The sequence below is a fragment of the Miniopterus natalensis genome, chromosome X (assembly GCF_054644295.1).
Source record: "Miniopterus natalensis isolate mMinNat1 chromosome X, mMinNat1.hap1, whole genome shotgun sequence".
NCBI lineage: Eukaryota > Metazoa > Chordata > Mammalia > Chiroptera > Miniopteridae > Miniopterus > Miniopterus natalensis.
In genome coordinates this window covers 68317628-68341880 of record NC_142103.1, presented here as the reverse complement: position 1 = coordinate 68341880, position 24253 = coordinate 68317628, and the positions used below count along the sequence as shown (strand labels likewise).

The window sequence follows — 24253 nt, the reverse complement described above, 5'->3', positions numbered from 1 at the left end:
ATACACTGGCAAATAGCCAAAATGGTGAACTTTATGTTACTGTGAATTTTATCTCAAAAGTGTGGGGGGTTTTAATACTTTTTTATTGATTTCAGAGAAAGAAAGGGAGAGGGAGAGAGAGATAGAAACATCAATGATGAGAGAGTCATTGATCAGCTGCCTCCTCTGCAAACACCCCACTGGGGATTGAGCCCCAAACCCTGGCATGTGCCCTGACCTGGAATGGAACTGTGACCTCCTCGTTCATAGGTTGATGCTCAACCACTAAGACATGCAGGCTGGGCTCAAAAATGTGTTTTTAAAATAAAACACAGTACATGTGCTCTGACTCTGACATGTGCATTTCTTTATTGCAAAAGAAAAGAGCAGTAAATGACAGCATCAGGGGTAGGGGATGATCAGTGATGCCACAGGACAGGGGAGCTGGGCATCTGGAGTCCTGGAGACCCAGGGAGTTGGGAGACTAGAGGAAACTGGAGGAGTGAGCCTGCTCCACCTCTGCATTCACCGGATCTAGTGTGAGGACAAAGGAACACAGAAGGGAAGCAGAGCTGAGCAGGGTGGGCTGGACTATTGCTTGTGGTCCTCTAGCAGAACAGTACAGCCTAGCCCCAGCCAGGCCAGTTATCATCCCCCAGCTCCAGCTGACCAGCCCAGTACCAGGGCCACCTCAGAGGGCCCTCCTTACCGTGTACTTGTCCCACTTCTTCTCGGGGTCGTAGGGTTCCCAGCGGCTGGCAGGGAAGATGTGCTTGTTCTTCTCGTACCAGCTCCTTAGCACCACCTTGCCCGCATGTGACTGAGGAAGGGAGAAGGGCCACCCGAGGGCCTGACTTCTCCAATTCTCCTTTCCTCCACTGCTCCTCCCTCCCCGGCCCAGTGCCCCTGCACCAGTGTACCTCGTCCTTCTCCACAGTGGCATCACTGAGCAGCCGCACATCATCATGAACATCGAAATTAAAGAGTGGCCCTGCAGGGGAGAAGCAGCCAGCCCACTCTCAGGCTGCTGCCCGGATATGTTGGGGGCAAGTTGCTGGGAAGGGGAGGGGCTGGGCTGGGCACACTCACCACTCTTTCCTCGTGCCTTGGTGACGATGAAATCATAGAAGCTGTGGTGCTAGGAGCCGAGGGCAGGAAAAACATGGCTGATGACCCATCTCAGCCTCTCCCACCCACCTGCACCCACAGGCCGGATGCAGGCACAGCTACAGACATTGCGCCCCTCAGCCTGCGCCAAGGCCCCAGAGCAGAGCAGAGCTGTTCCACAAAGCCCCTAGGCATGCCGAAGCCCACCACCCCTCCCAGTGCCAGGGCTGTGGGAAGAGAGAGGGGACTCACATGGGGTATGATTAGGTCCTCCTTGATGTACATGAGCTGCTCTACCCCTGCTGACCTGAGGGAGAAAGGCAGGGGGGCATGGATGGATGAAGCAGCAGTTAGCCAAGGAGACAACCCCAACTGCGCTGAGGCAGGTTGCTAAGTTTTATGAGCCCAGGAGTAGGGCCCACTCTCCTCCACCTCTGGGCTAAAGAGCTAAGGCCAATGCTCCCACTTAAGCTATGTGTGGCTAGAGGGATGGAAAAAGAATCCTGACCCTCTTCTCAGGAGAATAGTGCCAGCATGCCACTTTCCTACACAGGGAGTAGTCATCCTGGTGTGCCACAAGCAGCAGCCACCACTTGGGGGTTCTGGTACCAGGGCTGAGACTGCAGGCTACACATGTAATGCATGCATACACATGCTCACACATGTTCATGCACGTGTACATACATGTGCATACACCTCTTACCTGAGTTCACTGAAGTCTTTGCGCAGGATCTCAAGTGCCTTCTGCAGGAACTGCTGCATTGTGTTGCCTTTTTTCATCTGCACAAGGGCCCGAGAGTGGCACCCAGGACACCAAAGAGTTGGGAGGGAAAGATGGGAGCCTGGAGAAGGGTTCTCAAAAAGGCAGTGGCCCAGAGGTTCCTACCAGGGACCTTGGAGCCCTCACTACCATCACAGGTGGCCAGGGCCTCTTCCCTGCTCCCCCCAGGATATCCAGGGGCCACCCACATGAAAGGGCCTGCAGGGTTCCAAAGCACCAAGATTAAAGTTCCTTCTCACTGAATCTGAGCACATGGAGTGGGGTGCAGGCCCCACACTGCCCACCTTGACTGTCCGCCGGTGCCCAGAGCCATCCCAATAACTGAAGGTGATTTCAATTTCCTCGCCTACAAAGCAGAATTGCCACTTAGCCTCCAGAACCATGTGTCCCCAGCCCCCAGAAAGCTCCCTGAGGCTCAGCCTCCAGCCCCGGGCTCTCACTGCCACAGCACCTCAGGCTGGGCCATGCAGCTCCCACTTGGTGAACACTCACTCTTGATCTTCTCCTGCTTAGCTTCCCACTCTTGCCGCAGCTCTTCCCGGAGCCGATTCTCTTCCTCCTACAGGAGGGAGGGCCAAGGCTACTCAGAGGACATGCAGAGCCCCACTCCTTGAGTAAAAGCCTCTGCCAAGGTCAGGGCCAGGGCTGGGGTTGGCTGCTTTTACCTCACGGTCACGGTCAGGCAAAAAGCTAGTGTCCACATCTGGGTTCTTCCCCAACTTCCTCTTCTTCGTGGGCATCTCTAGAACCAAAGGAAACACAAGAGTCAGTTGCACGATGGGCCCTGCTTCCAGGGCACCTTGGACCTTTGTTGCTCAGGCCTCAGCTCAAACACCACCTCCTTGGAGTCTTCCTAGACCATCCTGGCTGGAACACACCACCCTCTGCTCTCAGCGACAGCGGCCTGCACTGTGGTATCAGGGCTGGGACTGCAGGCTCCACATGCACATGCACGCACACACACATACATATACTGCGTTCTTGTCCCATCAGCTTTGACCTAGACTATGTCAGAATACTTAAGGCATCAGTACCAGTGTCTGAGAGAGCAAAGGCTCCTTTGCATTGGATGGGTAGGGAAACCACAGAAGGGGGGGTGCTTGGGGGACAGCCCCCTCTGTGCCAGGAGTTGTGCTCATCACAGTCACTTTTTTTTTTAATTGACTTTTTAGAGAGAGAGAGGGTAAGGGAGAGGGACAGCGAGAGGGGGAGAGAAACATTGATTTGCTGTCCCACTTATTTATGCATTCATTAGTTGATTCTTGTATGTGCCCTGAACGATGATCGAACCCGCAACCTTGGCATATCAGGACGCTGCCCTAACCAACTGAGCTCCTGGCCAGGGCCCACAGTCACATATCTAATGTCTCATCTAATCCTCACAACAGCCCCAAAAGGGCATGACATTCCTTTTTTCCATTCAAGGAAACTGAACCCCAAAGTTCCATGGCTACTAAGACCAGAGCCAATGAGGAAAAGGGAAAGAAACGCCAGCCTTGCCAACATCCTGGACTCTGGGACTTGGTCTCCCCAATTAGAACCTATATGGATGAACCAAAGCTGGTTCTTCAACTTGCTGGTCTCAGCATACCCTGAACACTCTTACAAGTTACCGAGGACCCCAGAGAGCTCTTATCTACAGGGGTTGTAGCCATTGATATTTACCAAGTTAGAAATAGAGCCTGAGAAACACTGAAAACTCTAGAACAGAAAGACAAGCACTGTTACCTGTTGGAGTAATGATGTCATCATGTCACATAGCCTCTGGAAAGCTCTACTTCACACTTGTGAGAATCAGAGTGCACAAGGCCAAGAATGGCCCTGGCCAGTTTTCTCAGTGGTTAGAGCATCAGCCCTGGGACTGAAGAGTCCCGGGTTCGAGTCCAGCCAAGGGCACATGCCTTGGTTGCAGGCTCCATCCCCAGTCCTGGTCAGGGTGAGTGAGAGGCAACCAATCGATCTGTCTCTCTCACATCGATGTTTCTTTCTCTCTCTCTCTGTGGGGAGGAAAGCCCCAACGAAACCCCAGTGATATACAGTGAGGCTGACAGCCTTCCCCCATACCTGAGCTATCCAAACAGGTAGCCTCTGCCACAAAGACACGTAGCTTACGTGATGATGTGCTAATGGTAATATTTTAGATACCAAATATCCCTAAATACTTAATATTACTAAATAGTACTAAAATTAACTTCACCCATTTCTTTTCACGTTTTACTGTGGCTCCTGGATACTCAAAATGCAGGAGAGCCCGGCCGGCTGTGGCTCAGCGGTTGAGCATCAACCTAGGATCCAGGCGATCGGAGTTCGATACCCGGTGAGGGCACATGCCCGGGTTGTGGGCTCAATCAATTACTCTCTCATCATTGATGTTTCTATCTCTGTCTCTCCCTCTCCTTTCCTCTCTCTGAAATCAATAAAGATATATTTAAAAAAAAAAAAATGCAGGAGGCTCACAAGCTTCTTCCTGCCCATATCAGCCACTCCCCTTAAAGCTGTCACACCTGGCCTGTTACAACACTGAGCAGTGCCATCTCATACCATTCCTTAGCTTTCACGCTTTCTAAACCAGTGCAGGCCTGCCACTGCACCCTCCCAAGTCCTCAAATGTATCACTCCTGCCACTCCATTTCTGGGCTCACTCATTTCTTGACTCTACACATTTCCCAACCCCCCCATCTCTCTGGCTGCTAATGAAATTCTCCTCATCCTGAAGGCCCAACTCAACTGTCCTCCCATGGGACACACTCTCTGAGCCCTGGGCTGGCCCCTGGGCTGGCCCTGGCAGGTTGTATGCTGACACGTGATTCCAATGAGAGGGACAGTGCCCTGCTTTTTAAAACATATATATTTTAATCGATTTTAGAGAGAGAGAGGAAGGTAGCAGGGAGAGAGAAACATTGATGTGAGAAACATCGATTGGTTACCTCCCATTCACACCCCAACCAGGGATTGAACCCATAACCTGGGTATGTGCCCTGACTGGGAATCAAACCAGCAACCTTTCAGCACAGGGGACGATGCTCAACCAAGTTACACTGGACAGGGCAACAGTGCCCTGCTTTTGTTTGTCTGTCTGGGCCCTGGCCCAGCCTGAAGCAGGTACATGGCACATGAAGCCTCATGCAGGCTTCATCCTTGCTCCCCAGCCTTTCCAAGTTGTCCCTATAACCCCTTGTTTCTTCAGCTGAGTCCTGCACTGCCCAATAAATAGCCACTGAATTTCTATGACTCTGTCAATTTACACTGAAATTAATCAAACAGAACTTAACAATTTGGTGCCCCAGTCACATGCTCAGTGGCCACCTGGCAGCACAGACATGTACATTTCCATAATCACAGAAAGTTCTACCGGCCAGCCTGATCTAGACCATCCTCTCTCGTCCTCAGTCCATCCTTCATGGTATCTACAAGCAGCTCACTCTGGCAGCCTCTCACACTGAAGACCCCATGCCCCTGTACAGGGGCCGCACAATTGGCTCTGATTCACTCTGCCAGTGAAGGCGAGGCCCCGCCCCAACTCAGCTTTACACGCAGTGCAAACTTGGCTCTTTCTCTCTTGCCCTGACATACAAAGATTAGGGCCACAAATGCCGTGGGCAATGAAGGCTAAGTGGTGGATGTGCTTCTTCACTCTAGAGCCAGAAACCTCGAACAGAGCACTGCAGGCAGGGCCCCTTCCTGGTGCCCCAAAGCCTGCCCTCACCTTCCCTTTCCAACTCCTCTTCATACATGGTCTCCTCCTCTTCCTCTTCGCCCACCTCCTCTTCTTCCTCTAGGGTGAAGGACAGGCTGGAGATCTTCCGCTTGGCCTCCTTCTTGCGCTCCTTCTCTCGCAGCTTCTCCAGCTTCCTGCCGAGGCACGAATAGCCATCATGCACCACATCTTCACCCTGAGGTCCCTTCCCTGACCCAGAGCTACCTATGTGCTCAGTGTGGGGCCCACATGGTGCAGACCCTGGGGAGTCCTACTGCCATGGATCACTTTAAGCTCATAGGCAGGGCTCGGATTATGACACAAGGGTCCCCCTTCAAAATGCAGGAACAAGCCTGACCCAACCCCAAGCACTAGCTACATCTCAGAGTGGGGCTGCCAGCATGGAGGACAAGACTCACAGCTGCAGCTCCTTCGACTGCTCCTTCTTGGCCAGCTGCTTCTCCCGTTCCTTCACCAGTGCCTCCTGCTTGGCCTTCATGTCATTCAGGGTCACAAGTCCTGTGAGGCCAGGAGACATGGGGGTAAGGATTGGTCACCCAGAGCCAGCAAAGTAACAATTCTCTGGGTCCAGGAGAGGGTGACATGCGTGCTTTGCTTACCCACGGTGCTGGACTTGAGCTCTGCCTCCACGGCATCATAGTGCGCAGAGAACTTCTTGTCAATGTTGGATTTCATTATGTTCTCCTGTAGGGGAGGGAGAGTAGTGGTGAGGGCCACCCACCACCCCACAGTGGAAGTTGGGACCTGGGCCTGGGTTCCAGTCCCAGATCTGCTCCTGGCCTATAATATGACCTTGGGAAAGATGTGTCCCCTTTCCTTGGTCCATGGAAGGTTCTACAGGGCTGTGAGGGGCTCTTTCAGTGCTAAGGGAGCCAAACTGGGTTGTTTCCTCTGAGCTGTTCTAGCACCTCCATGCCTCCCACTGGGGACTAGAGCTCCCTCAGTAGCCTGGAGCCACAGGTTCTACCTGCCTTTTTTTAAAAAAAAAATTATTGATTTTAGAGAGAGAAAGAGAAAGAGAGAGAGAAAGAAACATCAGTGTGAGAGAGAAACAGATCAGTTGCCTACAGCATGTGCCCGGACCAGTGATCGAACCCTCAACCTAGGTATGTGCCCTGACTAGGAAGAGCCACCTTTTGGTGTACAGGACAATGCTCCAACCAAGCCACACCGGTCAGGGCCACACCCAGCTTTTAAGCTGAAGCTCTGGAGACCCAAGCCAAGGGGCGACAGGATAGTGAAGAGTGGCCAAGGGACCTAGTCCCTCGCTGAGCAATGTGGCTCCCCCTCAGCTCCAGATGCTCTAACAGCTTCTCATGAGGCTTTCTTGCACCAGCTCAACCCCATCTCACATAGATCCCTCTCTGGTCAGTGGCCTCCAGAGGAGGTGGCCAGCAGAGAAATGTACCTCTGGAGAGTCAGCACTGAGACTGTGGGGCATGAACTGAGGCCTCAGCATGGGGCCTTTTGCTTGAGCTCAGCTTCCATAGGACGTAAGGTAGGAGTCTGCTTGCCCCTCATGTCCTGAGTTCATACTCTTCCAAAGGAAGTCTACTGCAAGGGCCCAAGTGGGGGCTCCTTTCTTCCTGACCTCCCACTCACTGAATCCCTTTGTGAACCGCTAGCATCCCTGATGCTCAAGCCTACATTTGTTGCGGGGCAAAGGGCTCTGGAAAGAGCCTCACCAACTGGTGGACTGACTGGGGCCTGCCCTTCCCGGTATCCATTGGCTAAGGGTGGAGACCTCACTCTCATGGCTCAGGGGCCAGAGCCAGGATGTTCTATGCCCAAGAGAGGCTCCCCAATGTGACCAATGGAACCAGTGACTGTTGCTCCCTCCAGTTGGAGACTTGTCACAAGCTAGCTCGGCTCAGCCTTCTGCGCCCATTTTACAGATGAGCAGACTGTCGCCGGTTCGCTTCTGCCCCTTGCTGGAGGTCAGCGAGCAAGGGTCCCCCTCCCCAGGTCGCACGGGGCCCCAGGGGGCCAGGAAAGTGCGCAGCGCGCATGCTCTGAGGTGCCCCGACCCAGCCCGCACCTCGGCGATCCGCTGCTTCATCTGCTCCATCTGCTCGCGCTGCTTCTCTCGCTTTTTCATCAGGTGCATGGCGCGACCCGCCTCGCTTGCGGCGCCCTTGTACTGAGCCATGGCGGCGGCAGCGGCGGGGCGGCAGAGACACCGACAACAGCCTGGCAGAGTCGGAGGCTGCGGTAACCGCGGCGTTTGGCCTCCGCTCAGTCAGCGGACGCCCGCGCGCGCTGTGACGTCGGCCAACGGGGAACGCGCGGGCGCCCCGCCCCTCCCCGTGCCGCACCAGCCGCCCCGCCCCGCAGACCCCCGGAGACTGGTCTCAGGTCCCCTCGGACTCCCGCCCTCCATCCCACCCCCACCCCCTCAGCTCCCCGTTAATTCCTGGACGTTAACCCCATGCCTGAGGCCGAGTTCCCCATTTCTGCTTCCTCCTGTTGATCCAAAGGCTGAGCCCCCGGGCCTTCCACTTGGTATTGGCCGGTCCCAAAGCCAGATTCCCCTTGCTGCTGCCCTGAGGCAGCACGTTTCCCCTGCTTCTACCAGTTTGACCCTCACCCAAGGCTGGGTCCCAGTCCTCCATTTCCTCAGACCATGAGGCTGGGCCTGGGTCCCCTCTGCCTCCTCTTCCTTGATCTAGAGACAAGGACCCTGTTCCCTCTGCTTCAACCCCCACCCACCTCAGGCCAGACCCCTCTCTGGCTTTCTTTCGCATTGACCCCCACGGGTTGCAGTCCTGGTGCCAGCACTAACTTGCTGGCTGGCCCTGGGAAGGTTGATGTGACCTGTTTCCTCTGTACAAGTTCTTTCAATTCAGGAGCTCTTTAATTCCCTGATAAAGAAAGTGACCTTTTTGTAGACATCAGGAGCCAAGCTAAGACAGAGTCCCAAATTCATAAGGACAGCAGGACACCCCAGGGAAGCTGAGGCCCCACCCTGTGCCCAGCTTTTGGAAAATAAAGCTGAAGATCTGGGCTCAGGTTTCCACACAGTTTTATTGGGAGGTTTTGTTTTCTGTGAAGTACACTAGAGGTTGGGGAAGGGCACACATTCACTTTGCAAGATAAGGGTTTCCCACCACTAAAGGAAAGGTGTGAGGGCAGGGCACACTGGGGGATCTGGATCCATTTTCCCACCTCCTTCTGCTTGGCTCACATTTCTCTCTCAGTACCAAAGGACACAAACACAAAGACACAAAGAATCAAAAACAGCAAGATCAACCTCCAATGGGGCCACACCCAAGCCCTTCCCTCTCCCAGGCTGCCCAGGTAGCCAGGGGAGCTGCTCCACAGCCCCAGGCTGCACCAAAAGACTGCGAGGGAGGGGTACAGAACTCCCTTCTCAGACAGGGTGGGCAGAAGTTAATAAATTAGAATAAATTAACAGGGTGGGGAGGAATGAAGGATGAAACTTTGTGCTGGGAGGGCCCCTTCTCTCCAACACGCAAGAGTTGGTGGGGGGAGGCAGGGGGCATCTCCAAAGGCCACTACAGTGGGATTAAGAGTGGTGGGGGCAGAAGTCAGCTTTTCCTCTGCGTTCTTCCCAAACAGAGCAGAAGAATTAGGGGAAGGGGGAAGAAACACACACAAGAAGAACCCTCTTTTCCCAGGATAGGAAGGGCCAAGAAAGAGGATGCTATCCAACCCCCCACCCGTCTCCCAAACCATCACTAAGATTAAAGATTTGGTCAGTGAATCAATGACGTGGGTGACAGGAATGTGGTGGGGGAAGCAGAGGATGCTGGAAACGGGTGCCCAGCCACACCCATCTCCTTAGTTCTGGGGAACAGGGGAGAGGGCATCTGGGGCTGGGGGAGGATCAGCAATCACTGGTCAGCTTCTCCAAAGACATCGTTCTGTTTGCGTTTCATGTTCTCAAAGTCAAAGGCGGAGCCTGCCATGCGCTTGTAGATGTCTTTGATGTCATTGCAGGTTGTCTCAAAGTGTGTGGTGGCATCATAGGAGCAGGAACAGAACACCTGAAAACAGCCAGAGCCGGGGCCCAGGGTGAGTTGGGCAGGGGTCCTGGGCAAGCAGCCAGGAGCCGGGGCCGGGACAGGCTGCTTACCTGGCTCTCAGAACCATCGTCAATGGGCTCATACAAGTCACTGATCGCCACAAACCTGAGGGGCAGATGGAGGGGAGGAGATAGTCCTCACAATCAGCCTTGCCCTCCCTGGTCTCTGTCCCCTAGTTCCCCAGCTCCTTGGTTCCCTTCCTCCCCCAAGCCCCTCACTTCTGGTCAATGGGCTCCAGTAGCTCCAGGGCCGGCTCAATCTCCTTTTCAGGCTCTGCGGTCTCCACCGTGGTGCTGGCAATGGCGATGTACTTGCCCTGAGCAGCCACATTGTGCGCGTAGGAGATCATGCACACATAGATGTCTGTCCAGAGGAAGCGCTCCATTAAAGTGAGCACACAAAGGGCTCCCAGGGATGAGCTCAAACTGGGCCTGCCTGACCCTCCCCAGCTCCACAAAGCAGGCAGCATCCAAGCTGCCACACTCATGAAGGGGAAGAGTCCAAGCCACCCAATCCCTAGGGCCCTAAGTCATGGGGACTGTGATGCAGGTCCCTATTCTTCATGGAGGGATCAGGCAGAGAGCCCCAAGGCTTATAAGGAGAAGCAGAGTCACCTCAAAGACAACACCCTGGAGGAAGTCACATGGGGCTTGGCCTACCTGACTTCCTGTTGACCTGGTTCTGGGGGATGATTATTTGGCAGGAGTTGGCATCATTGGTGTTCTTGATGGGGTGGCTGAGAATACAGATGATGCGGATAACCTGGCCAGCCTTTCGCACACGGTCTGGAATGTAGCTGGGGTCACAGATCAGCTGCTTGCATCGAGCCACCTGTGAAAGCACCAAAATGACTTGTCTCTATCCAACACTCCCTTAGGTAGTCACGGGGATGGGCCCAGAGCTAGGGCCTGGTAGCTCTGGCAGGCAGGGTGCTCCTCTGAGCTGTCACCACTGCCCTTCCTGTAGCACACAGCTTCATTCTGCATCTCAGGGAGATAAGCCCGATATACAGGGTTGGGCAACCCCCTTTGCTGAGATACTGTGATCAGAAACACTTCCTGGACCACTGACACAGCACACTGGCTTTGAGAGATACCTCTTGCCAACAGGAATGGCTATGTAGACTTCTTCTGGAGCCCCAGTGCACAACCCGAGGCCCTTACAGCTGAGAAGCAGCAAACCCAGCAGAGTCAGGGTCACTGGGAAAAGAACCTCTAAGGAGAAGAACAAACTCCACCCAGACCATCATGACTGCACTCTGAGAAACGCTTACCTCTCCCTCAGACTTCACACCCACCACCTTGCCATTCTCCATGATGATGTCATCCACAGGTTTGTTCAGCATATATGTACCCCCATAGATGGCACTCAATCTGTGGTGGGGAGAGTGATGGTGAAGTACCCCACCCAGGAGAAACAGGGACCATTGCCACTGTACCCTCCCCCCACCAGCACTGGGGTACAGAGAAAGCTGCCCCAAGCAGGCAGAGCTCAGGAGACCCAATGGTTCTTCCCAGACCAGTCACCCAGAATACCCTGTAAAGGGCTAGTGTAAAGGTGGCATGCGGGCATAGCTCCTCACAGAAGCGGTCTGGGGAATAAAATGAAGGGCTCTGGAGAAGCTCTGACTCAAGGTTCCAAGGATCCTGGCCCAGTCCTAGCACTGCCTGACTCAGTCTAGGAGACGAGCAAGCTCCATCTGTGGTGGCCTGCCTCTTCAACTCTGTACTTTAACACACTGCTGTGGCACTCCCATTACCCAAGGAAGATGCAAAGTAAATGAAGACCACAAGGGCAAGGTTCAGAATGCTATGAAAATGCTCAAGGGGGCTGTTCCCATTCTTGGCCTTAGTCCTACTCAGTACTGCCAACAGAAAGAAGCCATGCCCTCACCTTGCAAAGCCCTGAGGCAACTCGCCAAGGCCATAGAGTGGGTATAAATATGGGCTCTTGCCATACCGGGCCAGGGACTCGCTGTACAACTTGATGCGGTTGATGGTCTCAAGACACGGCTGGTCCAAGTAGCTGGAGGAACAGGGTCAGGAGAAGAGGCTCCAACAGCAAAACCCCTAGCTCACTCCCACCCGGGCACCAGGCCAGCATTCTCCCACCCTCAATGACCTGGGGAAGCCTATGGATTAAACACAAGGAAGGAATGGAAAAAGCAACAGGTAAGGGTGTGGCTGAGTACAAGAGATGTGCACAGTGGGCTGAGAGAGCAGCAGGCAGGAGGGGGAGGGCAGGGGGCAGCCCAGGCAAGGTGCAGTGTGCTGTGCGAGCTTCCCCTCACTCATCAGTGCGGTAGAGTGCCAGGGCGTGGCCCGTGAAGTCAATGACGTCCTGGCCCAGGTCAAACTTTCGGTAGACTTCCCGCATGCTGGTGCTCTGCGGGTCGACGCCCTCAAAGGTCTTGGGGTCATTCTCATCAAAGTTTGCCACAAACACCAGGAACTTGCGGAAGCGCCGTTTCTCAAACATACCCATCAGATCTGTGGAGGTGATGCAAGGAGAGCCTTCGCACCACAAAACATGAACCTCTCCTTTCCACTAGGAAGGCCAAGAAAGCAGGTTCCCTAGCTCCCAGCTGAGTTCTCTTGCTGACCACTCTGTGACCTTAGATTAACCCCTCTGCCCTTCTCAGCCTCAGTTTCCCCACCTGGGCAGGCTCTGAGGGCCCTCCCAGCTCTGACACTGGGGGATGTTTCACTGGTCATGTGGAGCCCCTGTCAAAGGCTGAAGTCTTTCAAGGAGTCCCCCCACACACATCCCTTCTGCACATGGACTTCCCTCCTGGCAACCAGTGTGAGGCACAGCTCAGGGTGGTAGAGGGAAGACAGAGCAAGGGGGCTTCTGGTACTGCATGGGGAATGTGACCTTGGGTAAGGGGCACCCCCATCCCCATGATTCTCTGGTTCAGGGGGCCCACACTCACTAGAAGCCAAGGCTTCAGTCTCAGTGGATGGCACTTTGTAGATCTTGCCCCCCTTGTAGACAAAGCTGCCCTCCACCACCTTGAAATCCAAGTAGCGAGTCACCTCTGTATACAGTAGCATCTTTACCAGCTGCCCTGCAGGGCGGTAAGGGAAAGACAACAGTATAAGCATGGCTCCCTCAGAAGCTCTAGCTGCTCTGGCTGCCCCGTCTATGGAGCTTGACCCTTCTCTGGTTGCCCCAATCACCCTCCACAATACCTCCTTCATCTCCCTCACCATTGGCCATGAGGAATTTGGGGATCAGATCAACATTCCAGTCTCGGCCCCGGCCCATCGACTCAGGTGGTCCCTCCAGCAATTGAAAACGCTTATACAGCTGCAAGCAGGAAGGAGAGAAAGAGATGCACCTCCAAGACCAACCCTCCCTCTCCCGCCCCTCCTGGCCAGAGAACCTAAGGAGCGCTTCAGCTATGCAAAGGTTAACAAGGGATGGGCCTGGGCTCAGGTGGCCTCACCTCCTCCAGGGGTGTGATAGAGGAGCTCTCACCCCCATAGTAGGGGTTCCGGTCCATATGCAGCACCTTCTTCCCATTCACGGACATGATGCCCGACAGGATGCATTCCTGAGAAAGGGTCAACATTTGCTGCACTCTCATCTGCCCACATTCCCACCGGCAGCCCTTACTTGTTCCCCACCCCAAACCAGAGAGGAGAGCAAAGCTAGAAAGACTGCACCAATGGACAGCTCCTTTCACACACACCCCACTACCACCGCTGGCCGCCTTGCCTAAGATTGGAGGACAATGGCTTCATCTGACCACAGTCTCCTTTATAAGCTTGTGGGGCAAAGAAATAAATAAAAGAAATAATGGAGGCATAGCAGGAGAGTACCCAGCAGACACAAGGATGGTGTATCCAGCAACTACCATGCCAAGAAAATCATCTATCTACATCATCTATCTACACAGAGCCACAAGAAAGGACAGATAAGACACAATGAGCCACAGAGGAGACCCAGCTGGACAGTGAAGGACCCCCTGAAGGGAAGGGGAGAAAGACTTAGCAGGGTCCTGAAATCACAGGCCCCACCCTGGGCTGCTGGGTCCTCCAAGTTGCCCCTGACCCTGAACTTCCCACTGGGGGAGGGGCTTTTGCGCCACAGCTAGGGAAGAAGAGTCTCTCAGAGGAGCAGTCCAATGGGGTTTGAGGGAAGGGGAAAGATAAACAACCCTCACAATTCACTGTCACTAGCCCAAGGACAAAGGCTGCAGACACTAGTCAGCCTTAAGTCTCCCAGGGAAACCGGGGGTGGGGGATGGGGGTATCGGGAATGTGGTCACTGCCCCCACTGCTGCTCCTTCTGGAACATTCCCTGGGTCCCTGGGCCCAATAAAAAGCCGGGGAGGCAGGATGAGGGTCCACCCTTGTGAGGCCCCCTGACCCGAGGTCCTTGCATTTCATCCTCACCAAGATTAGCGCAAGATGAGAGGAGATGGACAGGCCAGGGGTGCGGGCGATGGGTGAGGGGCGGTGTCGGGGGGGGGGGCACTGGGGGTATAGAGCCCAGTGGGGGTGCAGGATGGGATGGGGAGGACGGAAGGGGCTAGCGGTCGGGGCTCGGGGAGTCGAGGGGGCAGAAAAGAAGGGGGCCATTTCTTGGAAAAGGGGCCATGGTGGTGGGTAGAGGCGACATCGTGGGGGGTGGGCACAGGGCTGTTTTTTCCAGGGACTCGAGCGCCGTGGTCAGCAGCGCAGCGGATGGCAGTGACAGGATGGGGCCGGGGGAGGCAGCACTACGGGGAGGAGGGGGCGATGCGGGGCTCTGGGCGCCCGAGGCCGCACTTACGGTGAGGCCGGTGCCCAGCACGATCACATCATATTCTTCATCCATGATCAGGCCTCGGTGCCAGCGCCGTCGGCTCCTCCTCCTTCACCACCGCCACCACCACCGCCACCACCGCCGCCGCCGCCGCCGCCGCCGCCGCACTGGACCAAAGATGGCGGTGCGTCGACCGCCGCCCGACCCCTCCGCCGCGTCAAAGAGTCCGTCCCCCCGCGCCCCGCTGCGCACGGCCGGGGACACCGCCTCCCTGGCTCGCCTCCCGGGAGAGCTGCCAGTGCCCGGGCCTCAGCACCGGCGTGGCTCCGAGGGCAGCACCGCTCGCCGAGAGCCCTGAGGGGAGCGGAGCCAGGTGGGGCAGGCGGCGTAGGCGGGTGCCCGGTGCGGTGGACCAGGGATCCGTGCGCGGGAGCAGCCGAGCCCGCCCCGCCCTTTGGGATGCTCAGCACCGCCCCAAGGGCCAGGCGCTTGCCCCTGCGGCAGCCTAGGGTGGCCCCAAAAGGACGTGAGGGCTGCCATTGTCATCCCCAGGCGCTGACCGCCCTGGCCTTTCTTGCCTGCGCACTGCAGCCCCCTCCCTAAACTAGTCACTTAGGGGTCCAGCTTGCTAGAGACCCTCTGGCTCTCTCCTGGCTCCCTGAGGCAGTCCGCAGGACCCCTACAGGCCTTCCTGCCTCCCCGTTGGCCTGCCTTGGCTACAGCTATACCTGGGCACCTCTCTGGAAGCCTTCAGTCAAGTGGATCCCTCATATCCAGTGCAGAAATCAGTGACAAGAGGCCAAGGCATGGTGACCCATCTTTATTTTGTTAGGAAGGAAACCCATCGAGCACCCCAGGCTCCTGCCAGGAATGCCTGGCAGGAACTACCAGGAACCCAGTGAGCACACCCAGCCCACCTGCCGTGGAGGTCCCTTCCTTCTCAGGACACAGAAATAAACCCCAGTGTACTGCTTATTGTTAGCACATCGCCAAAAACACCACCAGCCAAGCGGGACAGACAGTTAAACAGTACTTCCAAACCCCCCTCCCCCCCCCCCCCCAGCCCAGGGAACCTCCAGCTCCTGGCTGCTACAGGGAGCCCCCTAAAGCCTAGGGATGAAGCACTGACTACACAAAAGCACTATAAACAGCAAGGGGTGAAGGTGGAGATATGAAAATAAATAAGGAGAAACAGGGAGGAGGAAGGGGTTCTAGAATTCATGTCCCCTCCCCTCACAATCATAAAGCCTGGGAGATTTGTATACTATCTATGCAGAATATGTACACCTGTTGATAGAGATGCGGGGTGGGCAGCCCCAGGGCAGCCCCTCAGAGGGTTGAAAAGGAGCAAGACAGGCTGAGGGGAGTTGGGGGTTCATGCTATGGTAGGAAGAGAAGGAAGTCCTTCAGTCCAGCATGCCTTAGGTGAAAAAGCAACAACCTGGACACCATCACACCCTTAATTCCCAGTGGGCACAAGGTCACACAATCTGGGTCAAAGTAATGGTGGGGCCCTTGTGGTCATCAAAGCGGTCCATGGTCTTGAGGCTGAGGATCATGTGCAGGCCGTAGGTGAAGATGAAAAGCATGAACAAGGAGGTGAGCAGCCCCATCCAGATGCCCGGGGAGAAGAAGCCGGCACAGTCACTGGCGTAGGAGAACTGCTCGCCTGTCACATTGAAGGCCTGGATCTGGGGGACAGAAAGGACCATGCAGCCCCACACAGAGGGAGGCCCAGTAAGGGCTGAGGTTCCCAAGTTAGTGGGTGGTCCAAATCTCATGGGATGGGAGCACCATGAGGACATGACTTTTTACCACATTCCTGAGCCCAAGACCAAAGGGTACTAAGGCTTCAGGCCTCTGCTCCCTCCCCTCTCCCAGGACCTGCTACCTCTAGCCTGGGCTCCTCCCTGCTCCCTACCTGGAAGTCCTGAAGAGTCATCTGCCAGAGAGAGGGCTGAGTGTTGGGCACAAGGAGACTGCCCTTATTGCTAAGACTGCTGACATACTGGCAGTGGAAGGAGTAGATGCTGGGCCCTGTGATCTGGGAGACATTGAAGTAGACTACAGAGCCATTGCTGTGGATTTCGAGGCGCTCCATGGTAAACCAGTGCCGGGCTGACACTGGATAGAAGCGGTTCACCAGAGTGAACCTGGGGGAGACCACAGGGGTGTCAGGTAGCTGAGGAAGCCAGAGCCATGCCAGACCACCCACACCTTAACCACACCTCGGACTCACTTAAATGTCACTGTGGCATCAAAGAGTTGTTCATAGGTCAGCGCAAGCCTGTAGGACCAGAGTAAGAGGCAAGGTGTTAGGCTCTGAAAGGGCCTAGAGCATCTTAGATCAAGTTGCTCAAGTCTGCTCCTACCTAAGCTGCCTGGTTCCTTGCAGCCACCTTAAGAGGCAATGCCCCCACTTGACAGATGGGAAAACTGAGACCCTGTCACATTCTAGGTGAGGAACCAGCATGTAGATCCCCTACCTCCAACTGAGGGCTCCTTCTTCCTCTGGCTCCCTTGAATCCACTGCCCCTCCTCCTTTTAGCTCCCCCTTGAGGTCATTTAGGTGCCCAGGTTGGGCTTTGGGAGTAAGGGCGGTCTCTCTCACCACATGGGGAGGGTATGGAAGCCCCAGAACTTGCTCGGGCATGGTATGCACCATAGTGCAGTCACCTTGACGTTGCTCAAGGGGGAGGCGTCAGGTTCCCAGGTGACTGGGAAGTAATAACAACCAAGGTCCCAGTCAAGGACTAGAACGCATGGGGAAGCAGAACTCTGAGTAACCCCCACACCAAGGGACCCTCTAATAGCCCCACCCCATGATACCATCAGTGTTCCCATGGTGAACACACAACCCCAACGCATATACCCACCTGAAGTGACAGGTATTTTGCCCTTACCTGGCAACGGAGTCATTCCAGAAGGAGCCAGTCAGGTTGAGATACTGGACCCCAAAGGTTCTGGGAGTCAGGTCTTCCCAGCGGTCCCTATATGCCACTGAGAAGTTCTGGGCCCAGAACAGGATCCTGGGAGCAGTATCATTATAACTCACAGGGGGGTGGATCACAACCGACACCAACTGTTTTGGCTGTGTTTGCAGCAGCTGGCGACCTAGACCCCCAGCCACCATGGCTACATCGCGGGCCACCTGCAGAAACAGCCCACAAGCCTTCTCTCAATGGCCCTGGGAGTAGGCCCCAAACCAAGTGGCCTGCCCTCACTGTCCCTTTCCACCATCTGTAGTTCCACCGGTCAAACTAAGAGGACCTTCTTCCAGGAAGCTTTCTCCAGCTGGCCCCTAAGCCTCTGTGATATTCCTAGTCCCTGCAATCTGGGGACACTTGGAATTACTGTCTGAGCATGCCAAAGGGTAAGACTGATAGGGCAAGATGGAAAGCTGCACCTGGAAGGAATAAGCAGGACTTTACAGTTCATATTCGTCTCTCCTGACACTGGTCCAGGGGAAAAGCTGGCCCCCAGTGAGGCCACTTGGAGCCACACCCTCTCCAGGCCGACTCACCACGTGGCCTCTACCCACACCTCCCAGAGCCCCTGCAGCAGGGCACATACCCTGGAAGGGCGGACGGCTGTTAGGGCTGCTGTGTACGGGACATCTTCAGACTTGAGCATGCTCAGCACCTGTCCAATGACTTCATCTGAGGGGCAACAGGGAGAGCAGAGAACCAAGTCACAGATGGACACTTATAGCAACACTTCCCACAACCTGTTAGAAACCATCTGAACTTCACATAGCAGAAGCCAGCAGAGGCAAGGTAGTGCCCTTCCACATCCCACATCAGTGCCCTTTCTTGATGGAGCTCAGTGAGATCACCTCATTGAGGTGGGAACCACCAGATGTCTTCACTGCGAAGTCCTCCCACCCCCAGCAACTAACATGTCCTCTGTGGTGGGACACTAAGACCCTTGAAGAGTCAGCTCCCATCAGTCTTCACTAGTGTTTTCAGTTTCCATTGTGAATCACTAACAGCAGCTGCTTCTCATCCTAATCTCTCACACACACACACACACACACACACCAGCCTCCCCTGGGACACCTGTGGCCTCAATTGTCAACTCTCTAACTCCAAGCCCTAACTAAAGGGAATGAGAAAAGACAAAAATACAAGAAACTTCAGCCCAGCCAGCATGGCTCAGCAGTTTAGCATCGACCTATGATCCAGGAGATCGAGGTTCAATTCCGGGTCAGGGAACATGCCTGGGTTGCAGGCTCGATCCCCAGCAGGGAGCATGCAGGTGGCAGCCGATCAATGACTTTCATCATTGATGTTTCTTTCTCTCTCTCCCTTCCACTCTCTGAAATCAATACAATATTAAAAAAAGAAAAGAAAAAGAAACTTCAAACCACTCATAGAAGGTTTCCAGTAACCTTTCCACAGTGAATGACTGACTGTCCTTTATAGCAAAAAGAAGACATGTCTTCAGAACTGTTTTTTCAAATGCTGCCCATCTATTAAACCCAAACTATAGGATTCAGGCTGCCTTAGTGGAAACTGGCTCCACAGGGAGGATCCCCAGACATCCCAAAATCTTCGTCTGGCAGGGCCCAACTGAAGAGGGATCAGGCCCGAGGGCCAGCATTTCCCTGATCAACTGCCAGTTGCTCCAAGAAGCAGGGGAGCTGCCCTGGGGTTGAAGAGGAGCTGAGGAGCTATGGACCAGCTCTCTTGAGCTGAGAGCTGGATAAGGATGGGAAATGTGCACTGTCCCTGACCCTACTCACCATTGCCTGTGAGGACTTCCCTCGGTGCCATCAGACCTGAGCTATGGATAAAACAGAGCATCAGAGCCCCCACAATCCAAATAGCTCTCCACCATGCCCAGACGCATCCCCTTTGCCCCTCTAGTGTGTCCTCCACTCAATACCACCATCTTTCTCCACTAGCCCCATTCACCTAGCACACTCTAGCTGGGGGCTCTGGGAGTCATCCTCACTGCTCCCTCCACATCTTTGCTCACCTCATGGCCCTGCCTGAAATCACTTGCCTCTCCTCCACCCCCACACTTCACGGTCGCACTCATGTCCCTGCTACATGCATGTGAATGGGCTGAGTTGGCTCCCTACCAGCAGAGCCCACATCAGCCTTGTCCCTGGTCTGGAGGGCCGATGGGCCTCATTCAGTGCAGGGCACTGATTCCTGAGTCCCACCCCAGCCAGAGGCCCTTCCAGTCTCTTCTGGCCATACAGGGCACCTTCTGGAAGGGCTTCAAGGTTCTGAACAGAGGACTGTTGTCATTGACTGAGCCCAGAGCCTTTTGGCTGGAGGCTGGGCCATACCTGGCTGTGTAGGGCAAGCGGATGAGCAGCAAAGCCGGGAGGCTGGCATTGAGCTTTAGCTCCCGAAGGGTGGCCAGGTCCACGTGCAAGGGGCTTGCCCCAAGCTTCTCCTGCAGGTAAGTGGTCAGAGTGCTGACTGCATACCAGTCAACAGCAGGAAGCACAAGAGAGGAGGGAGCCAAGTCCAGGGCATTCTGGGGACAAAGGAGAGGTGTGGGTGAGTTAGCAAGGGACCAGTGGGCCTGAGTCAGCCCCTCAAACCTCTCTGGAAAAGCCACACCCACACCCATACAGTAGTCTCATTTGAGGTCAGAAAGAAAATGCCCCACACCCGACCCCTGACACTCAGGCCTTTCTACCCCCAAACCCAGCATCTCTGATTCCTAAGGGAACAGTTCTTTATTGTGCTGGAGGAGGTGGTACAGGACAGCCCCCATGGCCTGCAGCTGGGAGAGGACTCTTACCTCCAGGTTAGAAAAGGTGCTGTCCTGCTTGTTTCCAAAGACACCACCGTATGCTGTGAAGTCCTCAATGCTCAGCTAGTAGGGAAGCAGGTAAGACGGCCTCAGAAGGTTGGGCCAGGGCCAGGGCAGGGGGCAGACACCTTCCCTGTGCATTTGCAGGGCCAGCAAAATCTCATTTAGAGTCATATTTGACTGTGGTCAAAGAAGCAAGCAAGGGTGAGCTTGGGGTGAGGGTGGGGAAGGAAAGTTCTTTCTTTTCTTTAGCATCCTCCTGGGAGGGTGAGGGTGAAAAATCATGGAAGGCAGTCATGGGGTTGGGAGGAAATCTGCAGGCAGCTGACTTGTGGTAACCTCAGGAGTAAGAGTCAGCTGCTGCCTGCAGACAACAGGAACTGAGTAGGGAGGAGGGAAGCTAGGGGGAGGGGCTGGGGGGGCAGTTAGAAGCATTTACCGCATGCCCCCCCAAGGGAAGTCAGAAAAAAGGAGAACCTGCATATCAGATGCAACAGCTAGAGCCACCCAGGTCCAGTCTGGACAGGACCTTTTTTAAAGGAAGGTGAGAAGTCCCCTTCCTCACCTGCTTTTGGTAGGAGAGAAACAGGTGAAAATCTCAGAACATGCTGGAGAAAGCACTGAAGTCTTCTGAGCCCTCTGGACCACAGTAACCCCATGCTCATCCCTTTTCCTCTACAACCTAGAGATGCCCTTCAACTCCTGCCCCTCCACCCCAACTCCCAGCTTCCGCTGGCTTTTCCCAGTTAGGCCCAGAGGTGATCTTAATCAGGTTCCCTAATCTCATTCTGTTTAGTATACACACTTGCCCAGCTTCCTCTCCCTTCTGGGCAGTAATCCTGACCTTGTCTGGACACCTGGGCTCTCCTTCTGAAAGCCCAGAAACCACCACTATCTCCTCATGGCACTCTCTGCTTGAAATAACCCAAGGCTACCTGCCACATTTAGAACTGCAACCAATCTTTTTCCTCCTCATTTCCTGGCAACATGGCTAACCATCTCCTATCCCCTTCTCTCACTCACTATACTCCAGTGACACCAGCTCTTCTGAGGGCTCACCAAGAGCACTCCTTGCCTGGCCAGCATGGCTCAGCAGCTGAGCACTGACCTATGATCTAGGAGGTCATGGTTCAATTCCTGGTCAGGACACATGCCCGGTTGCGGGCTCGATCCCCAGTAAGGGGCGTGCAAGTGGCAGCCGATCAATGACTCTCATCATTGATTTTTCTCTCTCTCTTCCTCTACCTTCCTCTCTCTGAAATCAATAAAATATATTTAATTAAAAAAAAGAGCACTCCTTGCCCAGGGCCTTCGCACCTGCTGTTCCCTCTGCTAGGAACACCCTTCCCCTATAGCTACATGGCTCTGTCCCTCCCTTTAGATCTCTGCTCAGATATCACCTCCTCAGTGAGCCCTTGCCTGATCACCTTTACCTTAAATAGGGTTGCCAGTCACTCTGTCCCCTTAGCCTGCTTCTTTCTTCTCTAAACACTATAGCACTGACACTATATCATATAAGAACTTAGCATTTACTTGTCATGCTCATGTGATGTCAGCTTCCTCAGGGTAGGGGCTTGGGTTATTCTGCTCACTGCTATGTCCCTAACACTTAATAACTGGCACATAGTAGGCAGTTCATATTTGGTAAATGGACAAATGCCATAAGACAGGAATCCAGCTAGATGTTTTACGTGGATTTTAAGAATTGCTCCTCACAGCCCTCTGATGAGGTGGTATCTTCATTTTACAGATGCAGAAACTGGTAAGTAGTAGAACTAGAATTGAGTTCCAGTCTGACTACATTATTTACCGCCTCTTGGAAGGACTACAGGAGAGCATGACAGCCATGACCTGCCCACAGAGTGACGGAACAAGACCACAAGGGGAATGAGCCATACAGACCACGAATGAGGAAGGGACAAGCAGAGGCTCGATAACTTCCCCAACATGAAACCTACACTGCCCTAGAACCTTCTCATGGTCTCAATGCCTGGTTTGGGGGCAGAGAGACCTGAAAGGGAGGGAGCACAAACCCAGTCATGAGCACAAACTGGCAGCAGAGGGGTGTGTGTGTGTGGGGGGGGTCTGACAGACTCAGGCCAGAACCAGTTGTGGTGTGCACAAACCTGGCCAATCATTGCACCTCTACAAGCCTTAGCTTCCTTGATAGTAAAGCCAAGATAATGACATCAGTTTAGCACAGTGCATATGAAGCACTTAGTAAGTGATCCCTTTTTTTAAATCTCTATTATGATCATTACAATTAGAATCAAAACTCTGCTACCCATTAGCTGTGTGACCTTGAGCCAGTCACTTCCCCTCCATGGGCATCTGTCTTCTCATCTGCAAACAATAATCCCCACCATGTGGAGTAGCTCAGATAAGTTCATGGTACTCTGTAGATATCTGGCCTCCAACCACTTGCTTCCCCAATCAAGTTGGTGCCATTTTGGGGCCCTCACTATTCCCGCTGAACCTTCTCCTACAGCCCTTCCCAAGAAAGGAGCCACACCTCCCTGCAGTTGGGACAAGGTCACTTAAGCTTCCCTAGGAGAATGGGTCTCATTACCCTGGGGGGAGGGGCCTGCCTGCCTCCTGATGACCCAGAGGGGGGAGGAAGGCTGGGACAGGCGCACCTTGTCCTGCAGGAACAACAGCACGTTGCGGGGGCCCAGCTCCAGGGCGGGGTCTAAATAAGTAGAAAGCTGCATGTCGCTGGTGATGTGGCCCTCATGGGTGTCAGCCGCAGGAGCCCACAAGTCCCTGTTAGTGGACAGAACAGGTTCTGTCAAGAGGGGGCGCATGGCTTGAGATCAGAAGCCCACGGGCTCCCAGCTTGATGCGTGGGTCCTGGAGCTCTGACCCAGCCGGCTCGCTACAGGCCGCAGAGCAGGGTACAGTCCCCTCTGGACCTCGCAGCTTCTCGCCGAGGACAGCCCAGGAGTCGCGTGTGGGCACCCGAGCCGCCACGGCGCGCAGTGCAGCCCGCACCAGCCCACCGCCCAGCTCACCGGTCACTCGACCACAGCACCAGCGGCACCTGCTGCTCCGCCGCCGCCGCCGCAGCCGCCGCCACCAGCAACAGTGGCAGCCACCGCATTTGCCAGAACGCCGGGGCCCTCCTGGTCCCCGCCTGCACCCGAGCAGCCACCGTCGCCGCCATCATAGCTTCAGCCTCCACTGCCTCGGCCACCACTGCCGCCGCAGATCAGGTGACCGTCGCCCCCGCCTGAGCTCCGCCCCGCGCCACCATTGGCCAGAGTGCAGGCCACTCACGGTCGCTCCTTTTCACTGATTGGCCAAACGTGTCTCCAGGCGCGCACGCTCCTGTAGGAAAGGGAAGTGGATCGAGCTCCGTCAGTTCTCACCGCCACCCAGCCGACTCAGCTGACACTGACAAGATAGGATAGGCGGGGCGGGGCGGGGCCAGTGGGGGGCCAGAGCGGGCTCCGCTGGACAGGCCCCACACCCTCGGCTTCGCCCGTGCTTTAATCTTTCAGTTTAAAATTGCGAGAGAGGCCTGGCGAGTGTGGTTCAGTGGTTGAGAGTAGAACCATGCACCAAGAGGTCACCGGTTCGATTCCTGGTCAGGGCACATGCCTGGGCTTCAGGCTCGATCTCCCGTAGGGGGAGTGCAGGAGGCAGCCGATGGGATGTTGATGTTTCTCTCTCTAAAATGCATTTTAAAAGACATTGTAAAAAACTGCAAGAGAGTGGAGTGCCTGGAGAGGACTCAGTAGCGCAGCGCCCTTTCGCAATACTTCGCCCTATGCATCTTCTACATCTGGTTATTCCTGAGTTGTGCAAGAGGGGTAATGCTGGCAATTCAGATGTGCCCAAGAGAAGCCGTAAAATACTTCCTTTAAGTGAAAAGCTTTTATGTAGAAGAATTGTTGGAATGATCTCTGTGTACAGGAATTCTAGAAGTTGCTAAAAAGTAGAAACTGGACACTTTCAAACTTCACTTCTGTACAGGTGGTGTGATAGCATTGAAAAGGAAGATGCCCTCCTTCCTGCTCAGCCTGCATGATTTTCTCCAGTGGCAAAAGCTTGCAAGTCATAGCTTTCATCACACTTTCTTTCCAGCTCTCAACT

General features: G+C 54.7%; 3 protein-coding genes across 3 annotated transcripts; all 3 read right to left on the bottom strand.

The window, feature by feature from the left end:
- Positions 1 to 333: 333 nt before the first annotated feature.
- FAM50A (family with sequence similarity 50 member A) lies at positions 334 to 7863 on the bottom strand. The gene is made up of 13 exons (XM_016221930.2): positions 7624 to 7863; positions 6185 to 6269; positions 5984 to 6083; positions 5574 to 5719; positions 2533 to 2609; positions 2360 to 2426; positions 2152 to 2213; positions 1790 to 1866; positions 1339 to 1393; positions 1069 to 1117; positions 900 to 970; positions 689 to 799; positions 334 to 513 (listed from the first exon to the last, which is right to left on the bottom strand). Exons 1-13 carry the CDS (start codon positions 7732 to 7734, stop codon positions 505 to 507), a joined length of 1020 nt encoding a protein of 339 aa, XP_016077416.1. The 5' UTR covers positions 7735 to 7863; the 3' UTR covers positions 334 to 504.
- A 727-nt stretch (positions 7864 to 8590) lies between these two features.
- GDI1 (GDP dissociation inhibitor 1) lies at positions 8591 to 14508 on the bottom strand. Its single transcript, XM_087813588.1, has 11 exons — positions 14411 to 14508; positions 13080 to 13187; positions 12841 to 12940; positions 12564 to 12698; positions 11922 to 12120; positions 11525 to 11656; positions 10905 to 11004; positions 10291 to 10462; positions 9850 to 9994; positions 9682 to 9736; positions 8591 to 9592 (listed from the first exon to the last, which is right to left on the bottom strand). The coding sequence occupies exons 1-11, from the start codon at positions 14453 to 14455 to the stop codon at positions 9440 to 9442; spliced, it is 1344 nt and encodes a 447-aa protein (XP_087669714.1). The 5' UTR covers positions 14456 to 14508; the 3' UTR covers positions 8591 to 9439.
- Positions 14509 to 15139: 631 nt separating this feature from the next.
- On the bottom strand, positions 15140 to 23333 carry ATP6AP1 (ATPase H+ transporting accessory protein 1). The gene is made up of 10 exons (XM_016221935.2): positions 23170 to 23333; positions 22795 to 22921; positions 20147 to 20221; positions 19683 to 19876; positions 19128 to 19168; positions 17957 to 18042; positions 17287 to 17534; positions 16623 to 16670; positions 16305 to 16536; positions 15140 to 16074 (listed from the first exon to the last, which is right to left on the bottom strand). Exons 1-10 carry the CDS (start codon positions 23322 to 23324, stop codon positions 15865 to 15867), a joined length of 1416 nt encoding a protein of 471 aa, XP_016077421.1. The 5' UTR covers positions 23325 to 23333; the 3' UTR covers positions 15140 to 15864.
- Positions 23334 to 24253: the final 920 nt, after the last annotated feature.

Coding starts and splice junctions, on each gene's coding strand:
- FAM50A (XM_016221930.2), bottom strand. CDS start 7,734: ATGGCTCAGTACAAGGGCGCCGCAAGCGAGGCGGGTCGCGCCATGCAC. Junction 2,214..2,359: donor TAAGCAGGAGAAGATCAAGA/GTGAGTGTTCAC, acceptor TCTGCTTTGTAG/GCGAGGAAATTGAAATCACC. Junction 800..899: donor CCACTGTGGAGAAGGACGAG/GTACACTGGTGC, acceptor TCCCTTCCTCAG/TCACATGCGGGCAAGGTGGT.
- GDI1 (XM_087813588.1), bottom strand. CDS start 14,455: ATGGATGAAGAATATGATGTGATCGTGCTGGGCACCGGCCTCACC. Junction 12,699..12,840: donor CAAATTCCTCATGGCCAATG/GTGAGGGAGATG, acceptor ACCGCCCTGCAG/GGCAGCTGGTAAAGATGCTA. Junction 9,737..9,849: donor CTGGAGCCCATTGACCAGAA/GTGAGGGGCTTG, acceptor TCTGCCCCTCAG/GTTTGTGGCGATCAGTGACT.
- ATP6AP1 (XM_016221935.2), bottom strand. CDS start 23,324: ATGATGGCGGCGACGGTGGCTGCTCGGGTGCAGGCGGGGACCAGGAGG. Junction 19,169..19,682: donor CGCTTGCCCTACACAGCCAG/GTATGGCCCAGC, acceptor TTTTATCCATAG/CTCAGGTCTGATGGCACCGA. Junction 16,671..17,286: donor TGGAATGACTCCGTTGCCAG/GTAAGGGCAAAA, acceptor CTGGTCCTACAG/GCTTGCGCTGACCTATGAAC.